We start from the raw sequence: 18,834 nt of genomic DNA on the forward strand, positions 1-18,834 counted from the left end.
TTCCCACACAAAAATGTGTGAAAAATCTGAATTTTTCAGCTAAAATCGAGGTTTGCAAGGGATTTTGGGTAAAGGAACGTTGGAGGATCCACGCAAGCCATGCTTCCTTGGAAGCCCCCGGGTGTCTACTTTTCAGAAATGTGTGGGTTTGGTAGGTTTCCCTAGATGGCCGTCTAGCACGGGGCCAAAAACCCAGGTAACCCCTCTTGCAAAAGCTGGTGGTTTAGCCTATGTCAAAACCACCAACTTTTGCAAGAGGGGTTACCTGGGTTTTTGACCCCGTGCTAGATGGCCATCTAGGGAATCCTACCAAACCCACACATTTCTGAAAAGTAGACACCCGGGGGAGTCCAGGGAAGTATGGCATGCTTGGGTCCCCCATCATTTTTGCATGGCTTCTCCGTGCCGGCAAAAATGTCCAACCACCCAGCGTTCCCCTTGTTCTCCAGAGTAAAATGATACCTCACTTGTGTGGGTGGGCCAAAGCAGAACAGGCCAAAAATTTATTTGTAAGAAATTGGAGCATTCAGGATTGACAAATTAAGCACAGAGAATTCTACAGTTTTGGGGTCATCCTAGTCACAGGCCTTTGGCCCACCCAAACAAGTGAGGTATCATTTCACTCGGGAGAACAAGGGGAACGCTGGGTGGTAGGACATTTGTGCCGGCACGGAGATCCCACGCAAAAATGTATGGAAAACTGGTTTTTTTTTACCCTAATTTTAAGGTTTGCAGGGAATTCAGGGTAGGAAAACATTGGGGGACCCACGCATGCCGTACCTCCCTGGACTCCCCCGGGTGTCTAGGTCTCAGAACTGTTTGGGTTTGGTAGTTTCCAAAGATGGCCGGCGAGCCCCGGGCAAAAAACTCATGGGAACCCCCTTGCAAAACCAAATTGTTTTGACTGAATTAAGTTTTCAATTTGAGAGCGTGAGATTCTTGGAACAATATTGCATGGAAATTGTGACAGACATTTTCAAGTTTGCAGGACATTGTGGATAAAAAAAAACAATAGAAAGAAAGACATGACCATATACTCCCATGGTTTAACAATAATATCTACATTAAGTAAGATATTTATAGCTGTAATGTACACCTTGCAAAAAACACAGTTGATGGACAAAATGCATTACAATGTCTTACATTCACCCCTGTACAAAGATCTGGACCTAAATCCATCGTTTTATTGCACTCCACACCACCCTAGGTCAGACACTGGCTATATGCAAATCAGCCTTGACCCTGTGCCTCATGGGAACAGTCCAGCCCGAACTACCAAGCCATGTCTTTCCTAGACCGGAATCAAGCATCCAAGGACCGGTTTCTGGCTATCAGCCTTCTTCAGCCTTGATAGCTTGTCTCCAGTGAGCATATAGCCATGTCTGAACTGGGGTGGCAGAGTGGGCTAAAGAACGGTGATGGATTAAACCCAGATCTTTTGACTGGGTGTGAGTGTTTGATTGATTCAGATGCTCCGTCCATCACCACCCCCTTTTGTACCGCTTTTGGCCGCCATAAGTGTGGCAGGGTATGCTCAGATGTGAGTCCCTTGCTCACTTTGCCACTGGATTCAAGCAAGCCGGCTGAAGAAGGCTGAAATGTCAGAAACCGGTCCTCGGAAGCTTGTTTCCGGTCCACGGAAGACATTGCTTGGCAGTTCAAGCTGGACTGTTCCCATGAGGCGCAGGGTCAGACTGATTTGCATATAGCCATGTCTGAACTGGGGTGGCAGAGTGGGCTAAAGAACGGTGATTGATTAAACCCAGATCTTTTGACTGGGTGTGAGTGTTTGATTGATTCAGATGCTCCGTCCATCACCACCCCCTTTTGTACCACCTTAACAAAGTTACTCAAAAGTCAAACATTCCAGCATGGCTATCTATTCCTCAAAGACACACACATACAGGTTGGGTTTGGCACGAGGGCGAGTGATGATTCAGTACATACAATTGTATTCGCAAGTAATTTCACAAAAATGAAATGCACTGCAAATAATTGAAAGTATGAGAAACTGAACCACTGACTCACAACTCGTGAGCTGTAAAGCCACGTCAAGGCACCAACCTCTTTACAGGCCATTCATACACCTTTCATACGTGTGACACATACAAAACATTCACACCGCCAGTCGCGGACCCATCACATTACAACACTCACACCAGCAGACAGCGCCATTCAAGGGCCCATCACTTTCACACTCCCACATTCCTGACACTGCAACTACACAAAATGATGGACTGCGTGGAGTGTCACTCAACTAGCAGTGTGTGTAGTGACCAACAGAAAGTAACTACTCACACACCGCCAGCCGAGCGTCAGTCCACCCATACCACCATCCAAGCACCAGACCATGCACACCGCCAGCCAAACACCACTCCGCGCACACCGACAGCCAAGTACCACTCCACGCACACCACCAGCCAAGCGTAACTCCACGCACACCGCCAGCCAAGCGCCACTACCCGCACACCGCCAGCGAAGCACCTCTCCACGCACACCTCCAGCCAAGCACCTCTCCACGCACACCTCCATCCAAGCACCTCTCCACGCACACCTCCAGCCAAGCACCACTGCACGCACACCTCCAGCCAAGCACCACTCCACGCACACCTCCAGCCAAAAGCCACTCCACGCACACCGCCAGCCAAGCACCACTCCGCCCACACCGCCAGCCAAGCACACCGCCATCACATTTACATTTTTTTTTAACAAAACAAACAAAATAATTGCAAATAGATAAAAATCTAGTAACACAAAATCTGTAACAAAAAACATTGCACAAATGCAAACCTTCAAAAAGAATACAAATTATTTAAAAAACACAGACCAGGCAGTACATTTTACCACTCATGGATACTCCCAAAAAGTCTTTTGTGTGTGGTAAGCTCTATAACAAGCAGGCACACACATCCCAGGGTTAGAAGGACACCCAGGGCAGTAAAGACGAGACTCCTTCCGCAAACCTCTTCGCCAACAGACTCTACATTTCCTAGAGGGAAAATCTTTTGTAGATGTGGGAGGAATGTAATCAGGAAAGTGGCGATCTTTCAATCGAGCAACATCCTCCACCACTCCAAATCTAGGAACACTTACTTGCTCCACAACAACAAGGCTAGATATCACAGAGTGCTGAAACTGAAGAAAGGTCAACTTTGACCCAGGAGAACACACCTTGAACACAATAAAAGCATTGAAAGTTGCTAAGTTGAAAAAATGGATGGCCAACTTCTTATACCAAACATAAGCCTTCTGAATAGCAGTGTAAGGTTCCAACCTCTGATCTACCCTGTCAACACCACCCATGTGCTTATTGTAGTCCTGAATGCACACAGGTTTGTGCACTTCAGCAACCTGACCCCAAACTGGCAGAGGTGAAGTACTCTCATCATGGATGGTACACATCCCTCCTGTCCACAAATTTCATAGCTAGTAGTTCGCCACAACGTAAGGAACTGCACTGACCCCTCTGAAGTTTCTTGCAAACAAGCTCCTTTGGAAAACCTTTGCGGTTAGAGCGGATTGTGCCACATGCAAAAGTGTCCACTTTAAACAATTCCTTAAACAATTGCACAGCAGTGTAGAAGTTATCAAGGTACAAATGGTGGCCTCTGTTGAACAATCTTCTAGCAAGATCCCACACAATTTTCTCTGACACTCCAAAAGTGGACGGACATCCAGGGGGGTCAATAGTGGAATCTCTACCAGTGTACACACGAAAATTAAAAACATACCCTGGCTTACTCTGAGACAAGATATACAGTTTAATTCCATAGCGTGCCCTCTTGCTAGGGATGTACTGCCTAAAAACCAAACGACCCTTGAACAAAACCAAAGACTCATCAATAGAAATTTCTTTCCCAGGAATGTAAATCTCTGAAAAACGATCAACAAAGTGATCAAGAACAGGCCGAATCTTAAAAAGACGGTCACAGTCAGAGTGACTACGTGGCAACGCCTCTGAATTATCCACAAAAAGCAACATGCGTAGCAAAAGTAAATACCGATCACGAGTCATAACAGCTGGAAATATGGCTGTTGCCATCAAAGGACTGGAAGACCAATATGAAGCCAGGTTTGGCTTCTTTAACAAACCCATCAATAAAGTCAATCCCAAAAACTTCTTCAGCTCTTCCAGATTTGTGGGAGTCCACCGGGTAGCTCTAGAGTGGGGCCTACGTTTGTCACTGTTGACCCTCAAAAACCGTTCAGCATACAAATTAGTCTGCTCAACAGTCTCACCCAAAAACACATCATCCATAAATAACTGAAAAAACTGTATAGGCAAAAAGTTTTCACAATCCACTCTACACCCTGCATCACCACTAAAGGCAGGCAACACCGGCTGCACAATTTTAGGATCAACCCAGAGTCCAACACTTCCAGTAGGAAGACTAGCAGCCTCAGGCTGCAATCCAGCTGGCTCTTGCACCATCGGCACAGCAGTGTCCTCCTCTAACACAGGGCCTTCATCTGCACTGAGAGTTCCTTCATCATCCGATGATTCCATGTGGAGAGAAAACTCACTGCCAGAATCTTCCCCTCCCTCCTCTCCCTCAGACGCACTGTCAGTGTCATAATCCGGCTCAGAGGAATATTCACGAAGCATACCTACTACCTGCTGAGCAGTCATTCTACGGCTAGCCATAATGATTACTAACAAAGGTAACTTGACACACAAGTCAACAACTACAATCACTATGTGAAATAAGCAATGAACAAAATTCACCTTTATCAAAAATAACTACACAGTGCAAAACAATACCACTCACTTGCCAGAAGCAACTAAACTCACCATCACGTAGTCTGCACTGACACAGTATGGATCAACAATATCCCACTAAAAAAGAAAGAGAAAAAAATAGACATAAGACAATGCAAAACACATCACATAAATGTTCATGTTCAAAACACTAACTAAATGCCACTAAGACACCACTTACAAAAAAAAATCCAAACATTGCAATATTACTCATTTGGAGTACATACAACAAAAATATTTTTCTTACCTGCAAAAATGCAAACACACAAAACTGCAGAACAACCACTGTCAAACCGCAAACAGGAAACAAAAGCTTTAGACTAGATTTAAAAAGAAGAAAAAAAAACATTAGATTCACATACACAAAAAATACACTAGTCCAACATGCCAAGGTAAGGGGTAGGTGGGCCTAACTGTATAACATTAATAGGAGAGCAACCCTTGCCATTGACGCCACCTCCAAAAAGACAACATTTTTAAAAATTCTGGTGTCTACTGGCTTCTGCCCCCTTGGGAACAGATGGGACTGCTACTCTGCCACTCAAAGGGGGCAGAAAAGGCCACAATCATCCTCCCATAAAGGAAGGGGAACGACCAATGACCATGGGGCGGATCACCAAAATAAAAATAAACCTGGGTGCCCTAGTGGCCCTAAAAAAAAAAAAAGCAGAACTGCCCTTCCAGGTGATATCAGAGGGGTTGACGGACGGAGTGCATGCGTAAATCTAACACTCACCCCCAGGCAACTGCTCTTGAACTAATCCATCATCATTGTTTAGCTCACTTCACCAACCCAGTTCAGACATGGCCATATGCAAATCAGACAGACCCTGTGCCCTTTGATTGCCCTAAGTTGGCAGACGTGGGTACCTTGCTCACTTTGGCACTGCACTCAAGCTAACCTGGCTGATAATGGCTCATTAGCCAGTAACCAGTCCCATTATGGGTATTTTTCTAGAAAGTGACCCTTGCCCAAGGGCCCACTCCCCTGCTCTTTGCCCCAATGCATGGTTTATATTAAAATAAATATTTAAATAATGCCCCCCGGGGGGCAGACAAAGCAAAAGTAAAGGGAGCAACCCTTGTCCAACTGGTTGCTCCCCAAAACAAAAAAAAACATTAGGGCTACTCAAAATGGCCTCCAAAAGGAGAGTGACCCTTGCCCAAGGGGCCACTCCCCTGCTCTTTGCCCCAGTGCATAGAAACATTTGTATGCTACTGCCCCCGAAAGGGGAGCGACCCTTGTCCAAGGGGTCGCTCGCAAAAACTTTAAAAAAAACAATAGGGCCACACAAGATAGCCCTCAAAAAAAGAGTGGCCCTTGCCCAAGGGGCCACTCCACTGTTCTTTGCCCCAAGAGAAAAATTATATATTTTATAATGCCCCCCAAATACAGGAGCGTCCCTTGCCCAAGGGGACACTCCCCAAAACAAAAATAAACAAAAGGGCAGTACAAAATGACCCCCATTATGAGAGTGACCCTTGCCCAAGGGGCCACTCCCCTTACGCACAAACAATGCCGCTTTAAAAAAAAAAAATGCAAACTACTGGCCCCCCCCCCCCGCTCCCCGGGGACCAGACAAAGCTAAACAATTTGCCCCCAAATATGGGAGCGACCCTTGCCCAAGGGGCCGCTCCCCGAACGCGCACACAGCCATTACAAAAAAAAATTAAAAATCCATGGTGTCTAGTGGGCATTTCTGCTGCACGATCGCACGATCGGGCAGCAGGAATGCTCTAAAGAGGCATCGGGGTAAAGGAAAACCCTTTCCTTTCCCCCCGATGCCTCTTTAGTTTAAATCCCACCCGCCCCAGGCCCCAAACTTACCTCTTTCTCCTCCGACGCGCAGGAAGCAAATGGCTTCCCTGCGCGTCAGAGGAGAAAGGGAATCTCCAATGACGTCAGCGCGCTGACGTCATTGATGACGCGTGCGGGGGGGAGGCAGGGGAAGGTCTTCCCCTGCCTTCCCAGCAGAAACTTCGAAAATCGGGCAACCGCGGGGGGAGCGCTGGCGCTCCCCCCGCGAGTGGGGCTCATGACGAGCTGAGCTCGTCATGAGCACCCGAGCACTGTATGCCATGACGAGCTCAGCTCGTCATGAGCATACAAGGGGTTAAAATCACCTGCTGTGATATGGTTTGTAAGAGCTTTTTCACATCTGTTCCCTTTTAAATACTTTGTGATGCTACAGTGGAATCTTAATTTGCTCCTCAGTTTCCTCATGTCCATCCCCTTTGAGCTAATGCACAGCTGCCTTCTAGGTCTCCTGATTCTAAAGACTGTCTTCCTTGTCACAATGACTTTTTGGTTCCATGACAAACTGGTATTGAGGACCAAAGCAACCTTTTTAGCAAAATTGATTTTGGTACATAAACAAGTCGTAACACTTCAACAGACTTTCATGAACTTATATTATACAACTTCTCAGCAAGCTACCACTTGCAACAAAAAACTGCTTATTATTAATCACAAAGGCAAAACCTAATGCATTTACCAATGCTTGTTGTTAGAATTCAGGGTCTCTAGTTGGCACAGGTAGGTACTTGTGACAAATAGGGACCCTGTCTTCTAGTCAGAGTAAGGGGGTTACACTCTTTAGATAACCCCTGCTCACCCCCTTGGTAGCTTGGCACAAGCAGACAGGCTTATCAAAGGCAATGTGTAAAATATTTGTACCAACACTCACAGTAACACAGTGAAAACACCACAAATGGACTCCATACCAGTTTAGAAAAATAGAAGTATTTAATCTAAATTAAACAAGACCAAAATGACAAAAATCCAACATACACAGTTCAAGAATATGGTTTCAAAAGAGTTCTTACGGTTCCGTTAAATAATCCACAGTTGCGTCACTTTTTAGCCAACCGTACCTTTAGATGCGACAAACGTTCCAAGTGAAAGCTGCAGCATTGAAAAACAAGCAATGCGGCACTTCTGAGACCCTGGGGAGGCTATGCTACAACCCCGTGGGATGCAGCGGGCGTGTTGCGGTGACTCCGGTCTGTATGGGAATGGATGCGGTACCTTGTGTGGATTCCGGTGCGCAGGTTTCGTAGGAAGCGTCTCGCAAAGGTACGATGCGTCGATCTTTGGGACGGCGACGATCTCGTGTGCGGCGGCGATGCGCAGCGCAGCTTCGATCTTCTCCTCTCGCGCCCCCTCGATGCGATGGCTCTGCGACAACTCTCGCAGCGACGTGATGCGGTCCGCAAGCAGGAGGTGCGACGATCCCACCCTGTGATGACCGGCTCGGCGACGATACTTGCAGCGATGGTACTTTTCCCGCACTGGAGCGATGTGTTCCGCAAGTGAAGGATGCGTCGGTTCTTGCAGCGGCAACAGGCGCTGCGACGATCTTGATCTTCGCGGTGGTGGTAATTTCCTCGCACTGATGGGGATGTGCTCTGCGAGCGATGCGTGAAACTTGGTAGAAAGACTCAGTTTCTTCTTGTCCAGCTTCCCAGCCAACAGGTACAACTTCCAGAGGCACAACTGGCCCAAGCACTCTAGGAAGGACAGAACTCTCTCAATAGAGTTCAGGGGGGAAGCTGGGGGTGAAGTCCTTTTGTTCCTGGGACTTTTTAACAGGGAGCCAGCTCAACTCAGGCCCTTGGAGATCTCTTCAAACAAGGGGGCACAGCACAAAGCAAAGTCCTTCCCCTCTCCTTGACAGCAAAGCAACTGCAGGTCAGCACACAAACACACAGCAGGACAGTCCTTCCTCTTCAGTCTTCCAGCTTTCTCCTTGGCAGAGGTTCCTTCTTGACTCCAGGATGATCTAATTTTCTGTAGGCTGGGGTCCTGTACTTATACCCCTAAAAGTCTTTGTTCCGTTTGTGCAGGAGGACTCTGAGCCCGGTCTAACCCAATTCTGGGTGTTACTTGAGCACTTTGTTTTCCTGGCCTCTCCTTTACTTTCAGAGAGAGGGGCAGGGTCGTCAGCTGCCCAGCAGGAGGTGGAGCCAGCATTGTGGAAGGCAGGCACAGCCCTATTCAGGCCCAGGTGCTACCCCCTCCCATCACTCTAGATGCAGATGGAGCTATTCAGCCCAGAGATGGCACACTCGCCTCTTAGAGCCACCCAGCCCCTGCCATTCACAAACCAGACAGTCAATTCACAAACAGGCCAAGGCACACAGAAAGGTCAGACAAGAGAACAGCAACTTTCTAAAAGTGCTGTTCTCAAACACAGGATTTAAAAACCACCTTTCCTAAAAGAGGTGTTATTAAATTCTGAGTTCAGGGATAACAGACTTTTATGTCCTATCTTGCTCCTATGGGAAGATATGCAGGTAACCACTGTACACAGCATTCCCCATGATAGCCTATGGGCGAGATAGCCTTACAACAGTGAAAAACGAAAATGGCTGTAATTCACTACCAGAGCATGTCACCTGCACTAGTACATGCTCTACCTTTCACATACACTGCACCCTGCCCAGGGGGTACCTTGGGCCTTCCATAGGGGTGTCCAATGTGTACAGAAAGGGAAGGGAAGGGTTAGGCCTGGTCAGTGGGGACACTGGCCAGGCTGACATGGCAGTTTACAGACTGCACACAGGCACTGCGGTGGCAGGCCTGACACACCATTTTAGGGCTACTGTGGGAGGCACAATCAGTGCTGCAGGCCCACTAGTAGCATTTGAATCGCCAGCCGTGGCACACTGAGTGCACTTTACTAGGGACTTCTTGGTAATACAACTATGCCAATCATGGATAACCAATTACACTTACAATTTACTCAGGGAGCACTAAAGATGCCAGGTCTAACACTTGTTCTTTCTGGTTACCTCACATTTCAGTTTTTATCTGGTCTCTCCCGACCTTATCTCAAGTGCTTCCTCTTTTCTGTGTTTACTTGACCTCTCTCTATTAGTATATTATTATTTTTAAGTCTGCCTTTATTGTGTCTCCCATCACCTCCACTTTCTTTTCATCAGCAGAGTCATAGATTGCCTTGTAGCTAGAGAGCAGTACACACAGAGACTAAAAACATGGCAAGACATTTTTGGAAAAATTATCATATTTCGTATGATGAAGTGATTAAGACCCTCGGAGCAGTGCTTTGACTTTCACTGTTGCAACAAGAATTCCAGATGTGAAGCTTTACTGATTTTTTGGGATTATGAATATTTCGCATAGAAGGCTACTATTTCAAGTGCCATGTACATTTGTCTTATTTTTTTAATATGCACAAGTAGACTATACACTCGTCATGTCGTGCCTTTCCTACAGTGAGGCGAACAAGCTGGTAAGGCACTGAAAAGTTCAAGCTTTATTATGTTACCATTTAAATAGAGGATGCTAAGCAATTTAACTATAAAGTTGTTCTGGCAGGATTCGAGTGGTGGGCAGGATCTGTCTTTATCAGGGCCACAAATTTCTTAAGATGGCACAGACTGGAACCTCTGTCACTCCACAGTGCATGCGTACAGCACCAGCATAGCTGTGAAGCGAAAACAGCTGATTTTTCTAGCTTTATGTGGATGACATATGTAGAATACGTATTTTTTGTTCTAATAAAATGCTTTTTTGTAGTTTGCTTTGCCTTGCTGTAGGTAGCAGATGCGTAGCTTGCTTTGCCTCGCTGTAGGTAGCAGATGTGTAGTGCTGTAGAAAGGGGATGCGTAGCTTGCTTTGCCTTGCTGTAGGTAGCAGATGCGTAGCTTGCTTTGCCTTGCTGTAGGTAGCAGATGCCTAGCTTGCTTTGACTTGCTGTAGGTAGCAGGTGCCACATAATTAAATCTTCTGTTGTTGCATAGTGTCAGTGGCCCTGTGTGTTGGTTGTTCAAATCGAATGTACAAAATTATTCTCCAGGTTTTTCTTTACACATTAGACGGCGTAAATACAGAGGAATGAATGTAGAAAATGAAATTGTCTCCCTGGCTTTGCCCATCCCCTGTGTGTGTTGGAATCTCTGTGTGTGTGTGTGTGGGGGGATCTCTGTGTGTGTGGGGCTCTCTCTGTGTGTGTGGGGCTCTCTGTGTGTGGGGCTCTCTGTGTGTGTGGGGCTCTCTGTGTGTGTGGGGAACTCTGTGTGTGTGGGGAACTCTGTGTGTGTGTGTGTGGGGATCTCTGTGTGGGTGTGTGTGTGTGTGGGGAACTCTGTGTGTGTGGGGGGGGATCTCTGTGTGTGTGTGTGTGGGGATCTCTGTGTGTCTGTGGGGAACTCTGTGTGTCTGTGGGGATCTGTGTGTGTGTGTGTGTGTGTGGGTGGGATCTATGTGTGTGTGGGGATCTGTGTGTGTGTGTGGGGATCTATCTCTGTGTGTGTGAGGATCTATCTGTGTGTGTGTGTGGGGATCTATCTGTGTGTGTGGATCTCTGTGTGTGGGGGGATCTCTGTGTGTGTGGGGGGGATCTCTGTGTGTGGGGTGATCTCTGTGTGTGCGTGTGTGGGGGGGGGAGATTTCTGTGTGTGTGTGTGTGGGGGGGGATCTGTGTGTGTGTGGGGGGGATCTCTGTGTGTGTGTGTGTGGGGGGGATCTCTGTGTGGGGGGATCTGTGTGTGTGGGGGGATCTGTGTGTGTGTGTGGGGATCTATGTGTGTGTGGGGATCTCTGTGTGTGGGTGGCTCTGTCTGTGTGTGGGTGGCTCTGTCTGTGGGTGGCTCTGTCTGGGTAGCTTTTTTTTGTAGGTGGCTCTCTCTGTGTGAGGGTGGCTCTGTGTGGGTGGCATTGTGTGTGAGGGTGGCTCTGTGTAGGTGGCTCTGTGTGTGTGAGGGTGGCTCTGTGTAGGTGGCTCTGTGTGTGTGGATGGCTCTATGTGAATGACTGTGTGGGTGGCTCTGCGTGTGTGTGTGTGTATGTGTGTGGCTCTGTGTGGGTGTAAATGCAATAGGTCATGCATATGCGAGCGATTAAGCTATTGGCATTGTAAATGACAATGCCAATTATTTAACGATTAAGCTATTGGCAATGTAAATGACAATGCTATTTGTTTATGATTTAAAAAACAAACAAAAAATGTCATGAGCAATGCCAATAGCTCTATCTTTAATAATGCAGAGGCCATTGCATTGTAAATGCTTGTTTTCTCTACTCCCCATCCAGCTTCCGCACATTTAAATTCAAATGAAATAAAAACTCCATAACCTTTAATTCGTTTCTGTGACCGTTTTTTTTCAGGAAAAATCCCAGCAAGGTTTTTCATAAATTCTTTGCAGTTGTTTTTCTTTGCACAGTTATGAATTCTTCTGTGCGTTCTTTAAGTTGCATATTTGACCTTTCAATCTAAACACTTTAGATAACTGTGCTAAACTAACACACATTTTAAATTATTCCTAACTGGCAACTTGTTTCACTTTTCAGGCGCCTATCGGCGGAGTAGAGAACTATGATTGTGAAGGTAAGGCTGTAAGAATGTTGGAATCTTCCTTTGAATAGGTTGCTAATATGTTGTAATCCATAGGTTGAATGATTTTTCATGAATGAAAAAGCAAAATGCACAGTTTTTAAATAACATAAAATAAATGCATAAGCACATTTTCCCCTAATATGTATATATCTGTTGTCCTAAACATAATATTCAGTATGTGCCCAAATTTAGAATATTGCATGATAGTGGATGAGGTCCCAAAGGATTTTAGGAGTGGGACACTAACCTCATTTGTTAAAAGGGGTTCTATAGCTCAGGTCACTCTATCATTTCACATATAACTAATTACCCAAAACACTGATACAACGTATAGGAAAGATTTGACGAGCAGAAACGATGAGAATAGAACATTTATAAACCTCAAGTTTTCGTCAAACTAGATCAGGAGAACAAGGTTATTTTATAGGCATTCTGAAGCAGGAGTAGCTTGGAAGTAGGACTGATCCTTCTCACTGTTATTGTTTCAAGGTATGGGCATGAAGCAGGAAAAAAATGTTTTTTAACTTGAGGAATGTCTAGGGGATTGGTTAATACAGCAGATATTTACGTTGTCACAAATAGATTACTTTGAGGGTAAGGCATCGAATCATGATTTGAATTTACATTTCCAGAGGTAGACAATTAAGTTTAAATGAAGATTATTTGTGGTCCGAATGCATGGTAGGTTTTACGGGTGCCAAATATAATTTTGAAATACTTCCATGAGGGCATGTATGTCCTTCAATGTAGCTTGAGACTGAATGTTGGATTCCCACTTTAAAATGTTCTTTTGGAAAGTAAGATGGATTTTACCTTTGGAAGAAGTTAAAGTCTATAAAGGGCAATCTGTGTGATTGTGTCAACATGAGTTTGAGAGAGCTGAGTATTGAGACAGCTGGGTATCCAAAATGAATCCAAACTAATTTAAATGCGTAACTAGAGTTGATCCTGGAAGTCAGGGTACTAGCCCCAGGGTTTATCCTTTAGAACACATCTGTAACATGGATGTGTGCCACTCCACACTTAAAACAACTTTACACCACGAGCTGGATATTCATGATTCCAAGGGACTCATCTATAGTCCAGCATGAGCACAAAAGTGAGTGGTAGCAGAGTTATTGCATGTTCTTGGTACCCATTAAAGTGATGTGCAAATAGTGGATCAGTCCTCCGAATTTTCCCAGCGTGTCACCACCTCCTAAAAGCTTTTAGTAGCACAGTACTGGATCTGTGTATTGTTTCGCATGGTAACAATTTTACTGTCGTCTTTTTTTATTTCTCTCCAACCCAAATACGAAATCATGATATTGCCTCTCGATTTTGTTCCAATCTTTGTCTGACCCCTTTAGAATGTCAAACCTTATATTCGCAAGATTTGAGCTACTGTAGATGGGCGTAGTAGTAAGTCCCGACCAAACTGCCAGACACCCAACATTGCTGAAAAAAAAAACATGAACAAAAAACTCTTCGTCCTTTGGACTACCTTCTGCTACAAGGTTACAAAATTTTGGAATTGACTGCTTCCAAACTTTGCTTGCATTACGCTTCAGACTGCTCCAGACAAACATTGAAACACCTTGGATGCTCTATCCTTCGTTCTGGAGTAATCAACGACACCCTGAATCCCCTCTTTCCTTTTCAGCTACCTTCTTTACCTCTCATTTACCAGTTGGTGTGCAGGAAGGATTTTGCTTTTCTATACTTCAAATGATCTTCCTATTTGCTTTAGCCCCTTACAAATAAATGGAACAGTACATTGTAGCTGACCTGTAAGAGAGCGTGACTTGACTTGAAGTACACCTTTCATCGTTAAAAGTCAATTTCAATACCATGTGCCCAGTCCAAATCTGTTTACAGTGAACTGTTATAAGGTGGGTATAGCAACAGACAAGTAATGTCACTTCTGCGGTCACTCTTGTCTCTGATTCTGAACATATATTAATTAAATATAGTTTGACACTGTCCTAATGAATCTGATCTTTAACTTCCTGAACATGATAGTTTGTGTTAAAGCAAGGAGCAGCACTAATTGAGAAACCTACTGGCTTTCTTACATTGTTTTTTATTTGGAACTCCTCCATAACTATACCAAAGATACCAAGAAACCTTTTCTTCTAAAAATAGCTTAACCACCATTGACCTTTTCTCCACAAATGTCTGCAGTACTGTGGCTACAGTCCATGTTATTTCACTAGATTGGCTTAATTGTGGCATTTATTTATTTATTTTGAAAGTTTTATAGAGCGCAAACAAGATCCTGGCGGATATCAGAGCGCTATACAGTCAATAAATGTTACTTATACATCAAAGAAAAAGAAGAGCAGATCAAAACAAAACATATGTACAGGGGCGTATTATACAAGGGCGAACAAAGTAAGAAGCGATATACAGTCTGCCTCGTAGTGAGACCGAGGGTCAGTATAACGCCAAGATTGCTTACAGGGGACTTTTATCCCGTACAGGTCGAGGATTTCTATGTACCATATTCTTGTGAATTTGGCCATGAGGATGGCTTTTACTTCCTTTTTAAATGAGGCAGTGGAAGGGTTGAGTCTGGTTTCTGGGGGTAAGGCATTCCAAATTGTGGGTGCCATCCCAGAGCAGGATCGTTTATATGTTTTTTCTTATTGAATTTGTGAGGTTTCGCTACCCCGCTTTTTGGCTCTGACAAGTTTGGTAAGCTGTGGAACACTAAAGGGTTCGACAAGTGGGATCTCATTGGCATCTCCAAGGTGGGAGAGCTATGGGTGAAGGGACAGGTGAAATCGTTTGCGGCCTTGCAAACCGAGTTTGAATTGGGAGGGATGGAATACTTCCGTTATGCTCAGGTCCGGCATGCGTTAATGTCTGTTTTCCCGGAGGGGGAGGTGATACCGGAGTCTACCCCGTTAGTAGATCGTATCTTAGATGGCCATATGCCTGATAGTACCATTTCCCTGGTGTACAAGAAACTAATCAATCAAAAGGCAGACCTTATATCTCAGCTGCGTGATCAGTGGACCCGTGACGGCCTTGAACTTGACGATGAAGACTGGCAGTCTACGATCTTCTCACCGAAGGAGGTTGCGATTCCAGCATGACTGAGATTAGTTCAGCTCAAAATACTACATAGGTTCTATGTCACGGGTCCCCGTCTGGTCCGGATGGCTTTTTCTGAGGAGGGTCTGTGTCAGCGGGGTTTTGGTCAGTCGGGGACGTTCCTCCACATTATCTGGGAATGTCGGGAAGTGTTTGACTATTGGAGTAGGGTCCATGAGGTGATGCAGGAGGTTACGGGTGTGACTCTCTTACCGGAGGCCAGACGCTGCTTGTTGAATGTTTGGGAGCCCACTGATCATAATGTAGCACAGACTCAATGGGTGACTCTAGGGGCTATGACTGCCAAACGGAACATTGCACACTTGTGGATGTCTCAAAGGCCTCCTACTCTTGAGATGTGGGTAGAAAACATGGATTGGTGCATGTTCCGGGAGAAAACGGTGTATTTGGCTGAGGGTCGCCCCCGGAAATGGCATAAAGTGTGGGGTCCTTGGAATCGATATAGAGGGGACATATGTGTACCATCTGTGGCGGCGGTCTTTGATGTACCGCTTTCCCCCTGACCTCATATGGTTATTGATAATTTATGTAAGAATTCTGTGTTCTCTTCTCCTCCCCCTTTCCCCCATCAATGCAGTGTTTATTGTACTGTTTGATGATATGATGCTCAGCCCTCGTAGAGTCTTTGCATTCCTATGTTTTGTACATGCCTTGCTTTGTTTTCAATAAAAAGAAATATAGAAAAAAAGAATTTGTGAGGTTTCAGAAGAAGTTTTTCAGCATTTCTTGAGGGTCTGATCCCACCCAAGATTGTCAGCTTCTGTGCCAAGTAGCTGGGGGCATTGTGATGCATGGCTTTGTGCGTCATGCATGCTATTTTCAGATGAATTCTGGCTTCCAAGGGTAACCAGTTCAGGGATTGTAGATCAGGGGAAATGTGGGAGCTTCGTTTAGAACCAGTTATGAGTCTTGCTGCTGCATTGATTGAGGCTCGTATCTGAAAGAGACACGTTAGTGATAGATTCCTTACCTTAGAATATCCCCAGGCGTCAGACTGGATCCGGACATTTTTGCGTAGCAGTACCCTTGTGCGTCAGTAGGCGTCGTCTGCGGCTCCGCGTCCGTCATCTGCGTCGTGGGTGCCGTGATGACGTTGTCGGAGTACTTAGACGCCGCCTCCGCGTGCTGACGTCAGTTCTTCTTTTTTCTGCGCCAGCAGCGCAGATACGGAAAAAGTGGTACCTTAGTTATTTTTTTACGAAACTTTTTTGAGATCTTTTTGATCATTTCTTTAAGTCTTCGACTCCAATAGGTGCCTAGGGATGCCAGGTTTCAAGCCTTGTGGGGAATGCGACCGACTGATGTCGGTCACCGACCCTCACCGTCGGTGCCTCCACTGTCTCGGCGTCGGTCATGATGACAAGGCCTGCTCCGACTGTCGGGCCTTAACCTCGAAAGCTAGGCGGGAGCAGTCCCGCAAGCGGCTCGAGCTCCGGCAGTCGGCCCCGCGCCGTGAGAGGTCCCGGTCCGGACGGAGGTCGAGGGACCGGTCGCGGGGGCGGAGCGATCACAGCTCCGGGAGTCGACATCACTCCTCAGGCTCGAAGTCGTCGTCAGGAAAGCACAAGAAGTCGAAGAGACTTCATCGCTCTTCCGGCTCCCCCCGACGCGCGCGTGATGCGGCTGGGGGTTCGGGTGACACTGCCCACGCGGCTCCATCGCAGGCGTCTCGGCCTGCCCCATACCATTCGGTCCCTGGGCAGAATGCGATGCCGGAGGAGATCGAGCGCTTCCTCATGGCCATGAGGACCCTCACTCCTCCGGTGGGCTCTGCGGCGCCCTCGGGCCCAGCGGACCCGTCTGGAGGCCCTAGCGGGTCGGGTGCTTAGGCCCCGACGCCGGCGGGTGCTTCGGCCCGACGCCGCCGGCGCCTTCGGGCCCAGCGCCTTCGGGCCCCACTGGATCTGCTTCCGGATCCGGATCGTCACCGGTCGACCTGGCGACCTCGCCGGCGCCGGTTCCACAGGTGTCACCTCCGGCGCCGTCCTCTGGTGCCGCCGTCCCCATTACCACCCTCGACCCGGTTCTGGCGTCGGAGTGGCGCCGCTGGGCGCCGCTCTCGACGCCGCTTGGGGAGTTTTACTTCAATGAACCGGCCCCATCATTTGACAACCCTGATTATCGGGATATGGGTGATAAGTGTAGGAAGGTACATCCTGACTATGGTTGCCCCCAACTTTTTGCCCTGTGTTTTAGCTGGTTTTGGACATAGTCGACCTGGGACCCTGCCAATCAGGACCCCAGGCCTACTGCTCTCTCTTTAAAATGGATTCCATGTACCCTAGGTACATTTCCAATTGGTACTGGGCCACCTTATCAGACCCTGTAACTCAGGGCATAGGTGTACCCAGGGCTGCCAGGGGCTGCAGCATGTATTATGCCACCCCTGGCTGGCCTTTTAAATTTGACACAACTGGCTGCATGACAGCTGGGGCAAAGTCGTGTAATCACCCTTTGCTGTAGGTGTAGTATACCTATACCTAACCCTAAAATGGACACACAGATTCCTATCAGTCACTCCTATGGCAGGCCTTGACAATCCTGAAGGCAGAGTGCTTGGAATCGTGTGAGATGGTGCTCTGGCATGAGCTGAGCCTGTCTGCAGCTTGCGGAATCAAGTCCTAATAGCTGTTCCATGATAACGCATACCATATACTCTTAAGTGCATTATAATCCTCGCGGTTAAATGCTATCTTTGGTATTGCTTTATCAAAACATGTCGAGTAAGGTGTCATACGAATTGGAATACTAACCCCTCGCCAATTCTGGCGACGGGGTTAGCATTCCACCCTTCTAGAGGGACACGACATGTATGTAACTGTGAACCCCGGTTAAAGTTAACTGAAGCCTCAGCTCCACAAAATGGATGCTGCCACCACAGACACGAGTCTGACCCCCTGCAGCTGGGAGTCCTTCCAGTGAGGGGAGCCTGGACAAAGGGTTTCCTGTCAGGGGCGGTGCTAGCACCGTCCCAGACATGGTTTTGTGTATCCTGGGTAGGCAGGGCTTTACAGGAAGGTGACTGCTGAGTGGCACCCCGGTGCTCACTACGCATAGGCCGGTCTGAACCAGTTCCAGGGGCACACCAGCCCCTGGCCTGGGGAAGTCCGGCATGGCTGAGGGGTGTAACCACCCCCCACCTAGTCCCACCCATAGGCAGGACCTAGTCACCGGGTCAGCCCCCTTTTTTAGTATAAAGATAGGAGCGGGCCCCCTGTTCAGATTAGATCATCTTTGGAATCAAGATACCACTTTCTTCGAAAGGACTTCACGATTTCTTCTTCAAGATTCTCCCTTGTGGCTAAGGAGTAGTCACCCTGCATCAAGCGGGCACCATCCTAAAGAACACTGCGGTCTGCTGCAAGTCCTTCATCACGAATCCGACGACCCAGCTCGACGAGACCCGGCTTCCCTGGCACCTCTGACCTCTACTCACCTCTACAGCCAAGCTGAGAACCGTGAGTGCGACGAGACCTCAAGGGACCGACGATCGCCAAGACTGCACGACATCTTTACTGCAAGCCCACCGTGTCCTCCACTGGTGAGTGCTTTGGGGTCCGAGAAGCCCCGACCCTGCGCAGCTCCAGCACCCAAGGTCAGCCTCCCTGCATCTCC

The 18,834-nt window shown here is 47.1% G+C and overlaps 1 protein-coding gene across 1 annotated transcript in view; it reads left to right on the forward strand.

Annotated features, from left to right (window-relative positions):
* Positions 1-18,834, forward strand: part of C4_1H6orf52 (chromosome 4_1 C6orf52 homolog) — a 328,083-nt gene that overhangs the window by 276,128 nt on the left and 33,121 nt on the right. Inside the window, exon 8 of the mRNA XM_086964993.1 lies at positions 12,075-12,111. Within this exon, the coding sequence (XP_086821119.1) occupies positions 12,075-12,111 (37 nt within the window). The remainder of the gene's footprint in view (positions 1-12,074; positions 12,112-18,834) is intronic.

Source organism: Lissotriton vulgaris, chromosome 4_1, assembly GCF_964263255.1.
Source record: "Lissotriton vulgaris chromosome 4_1, aLisVul1.2, whole genome shotgun sequence".
NCBI classification, from domain to species: Eukaryota; Metazoa; Chordata; class Amphibia; order Caudata; family Salamandridae; genus Lissotriton; species Lissotriton vulgaris.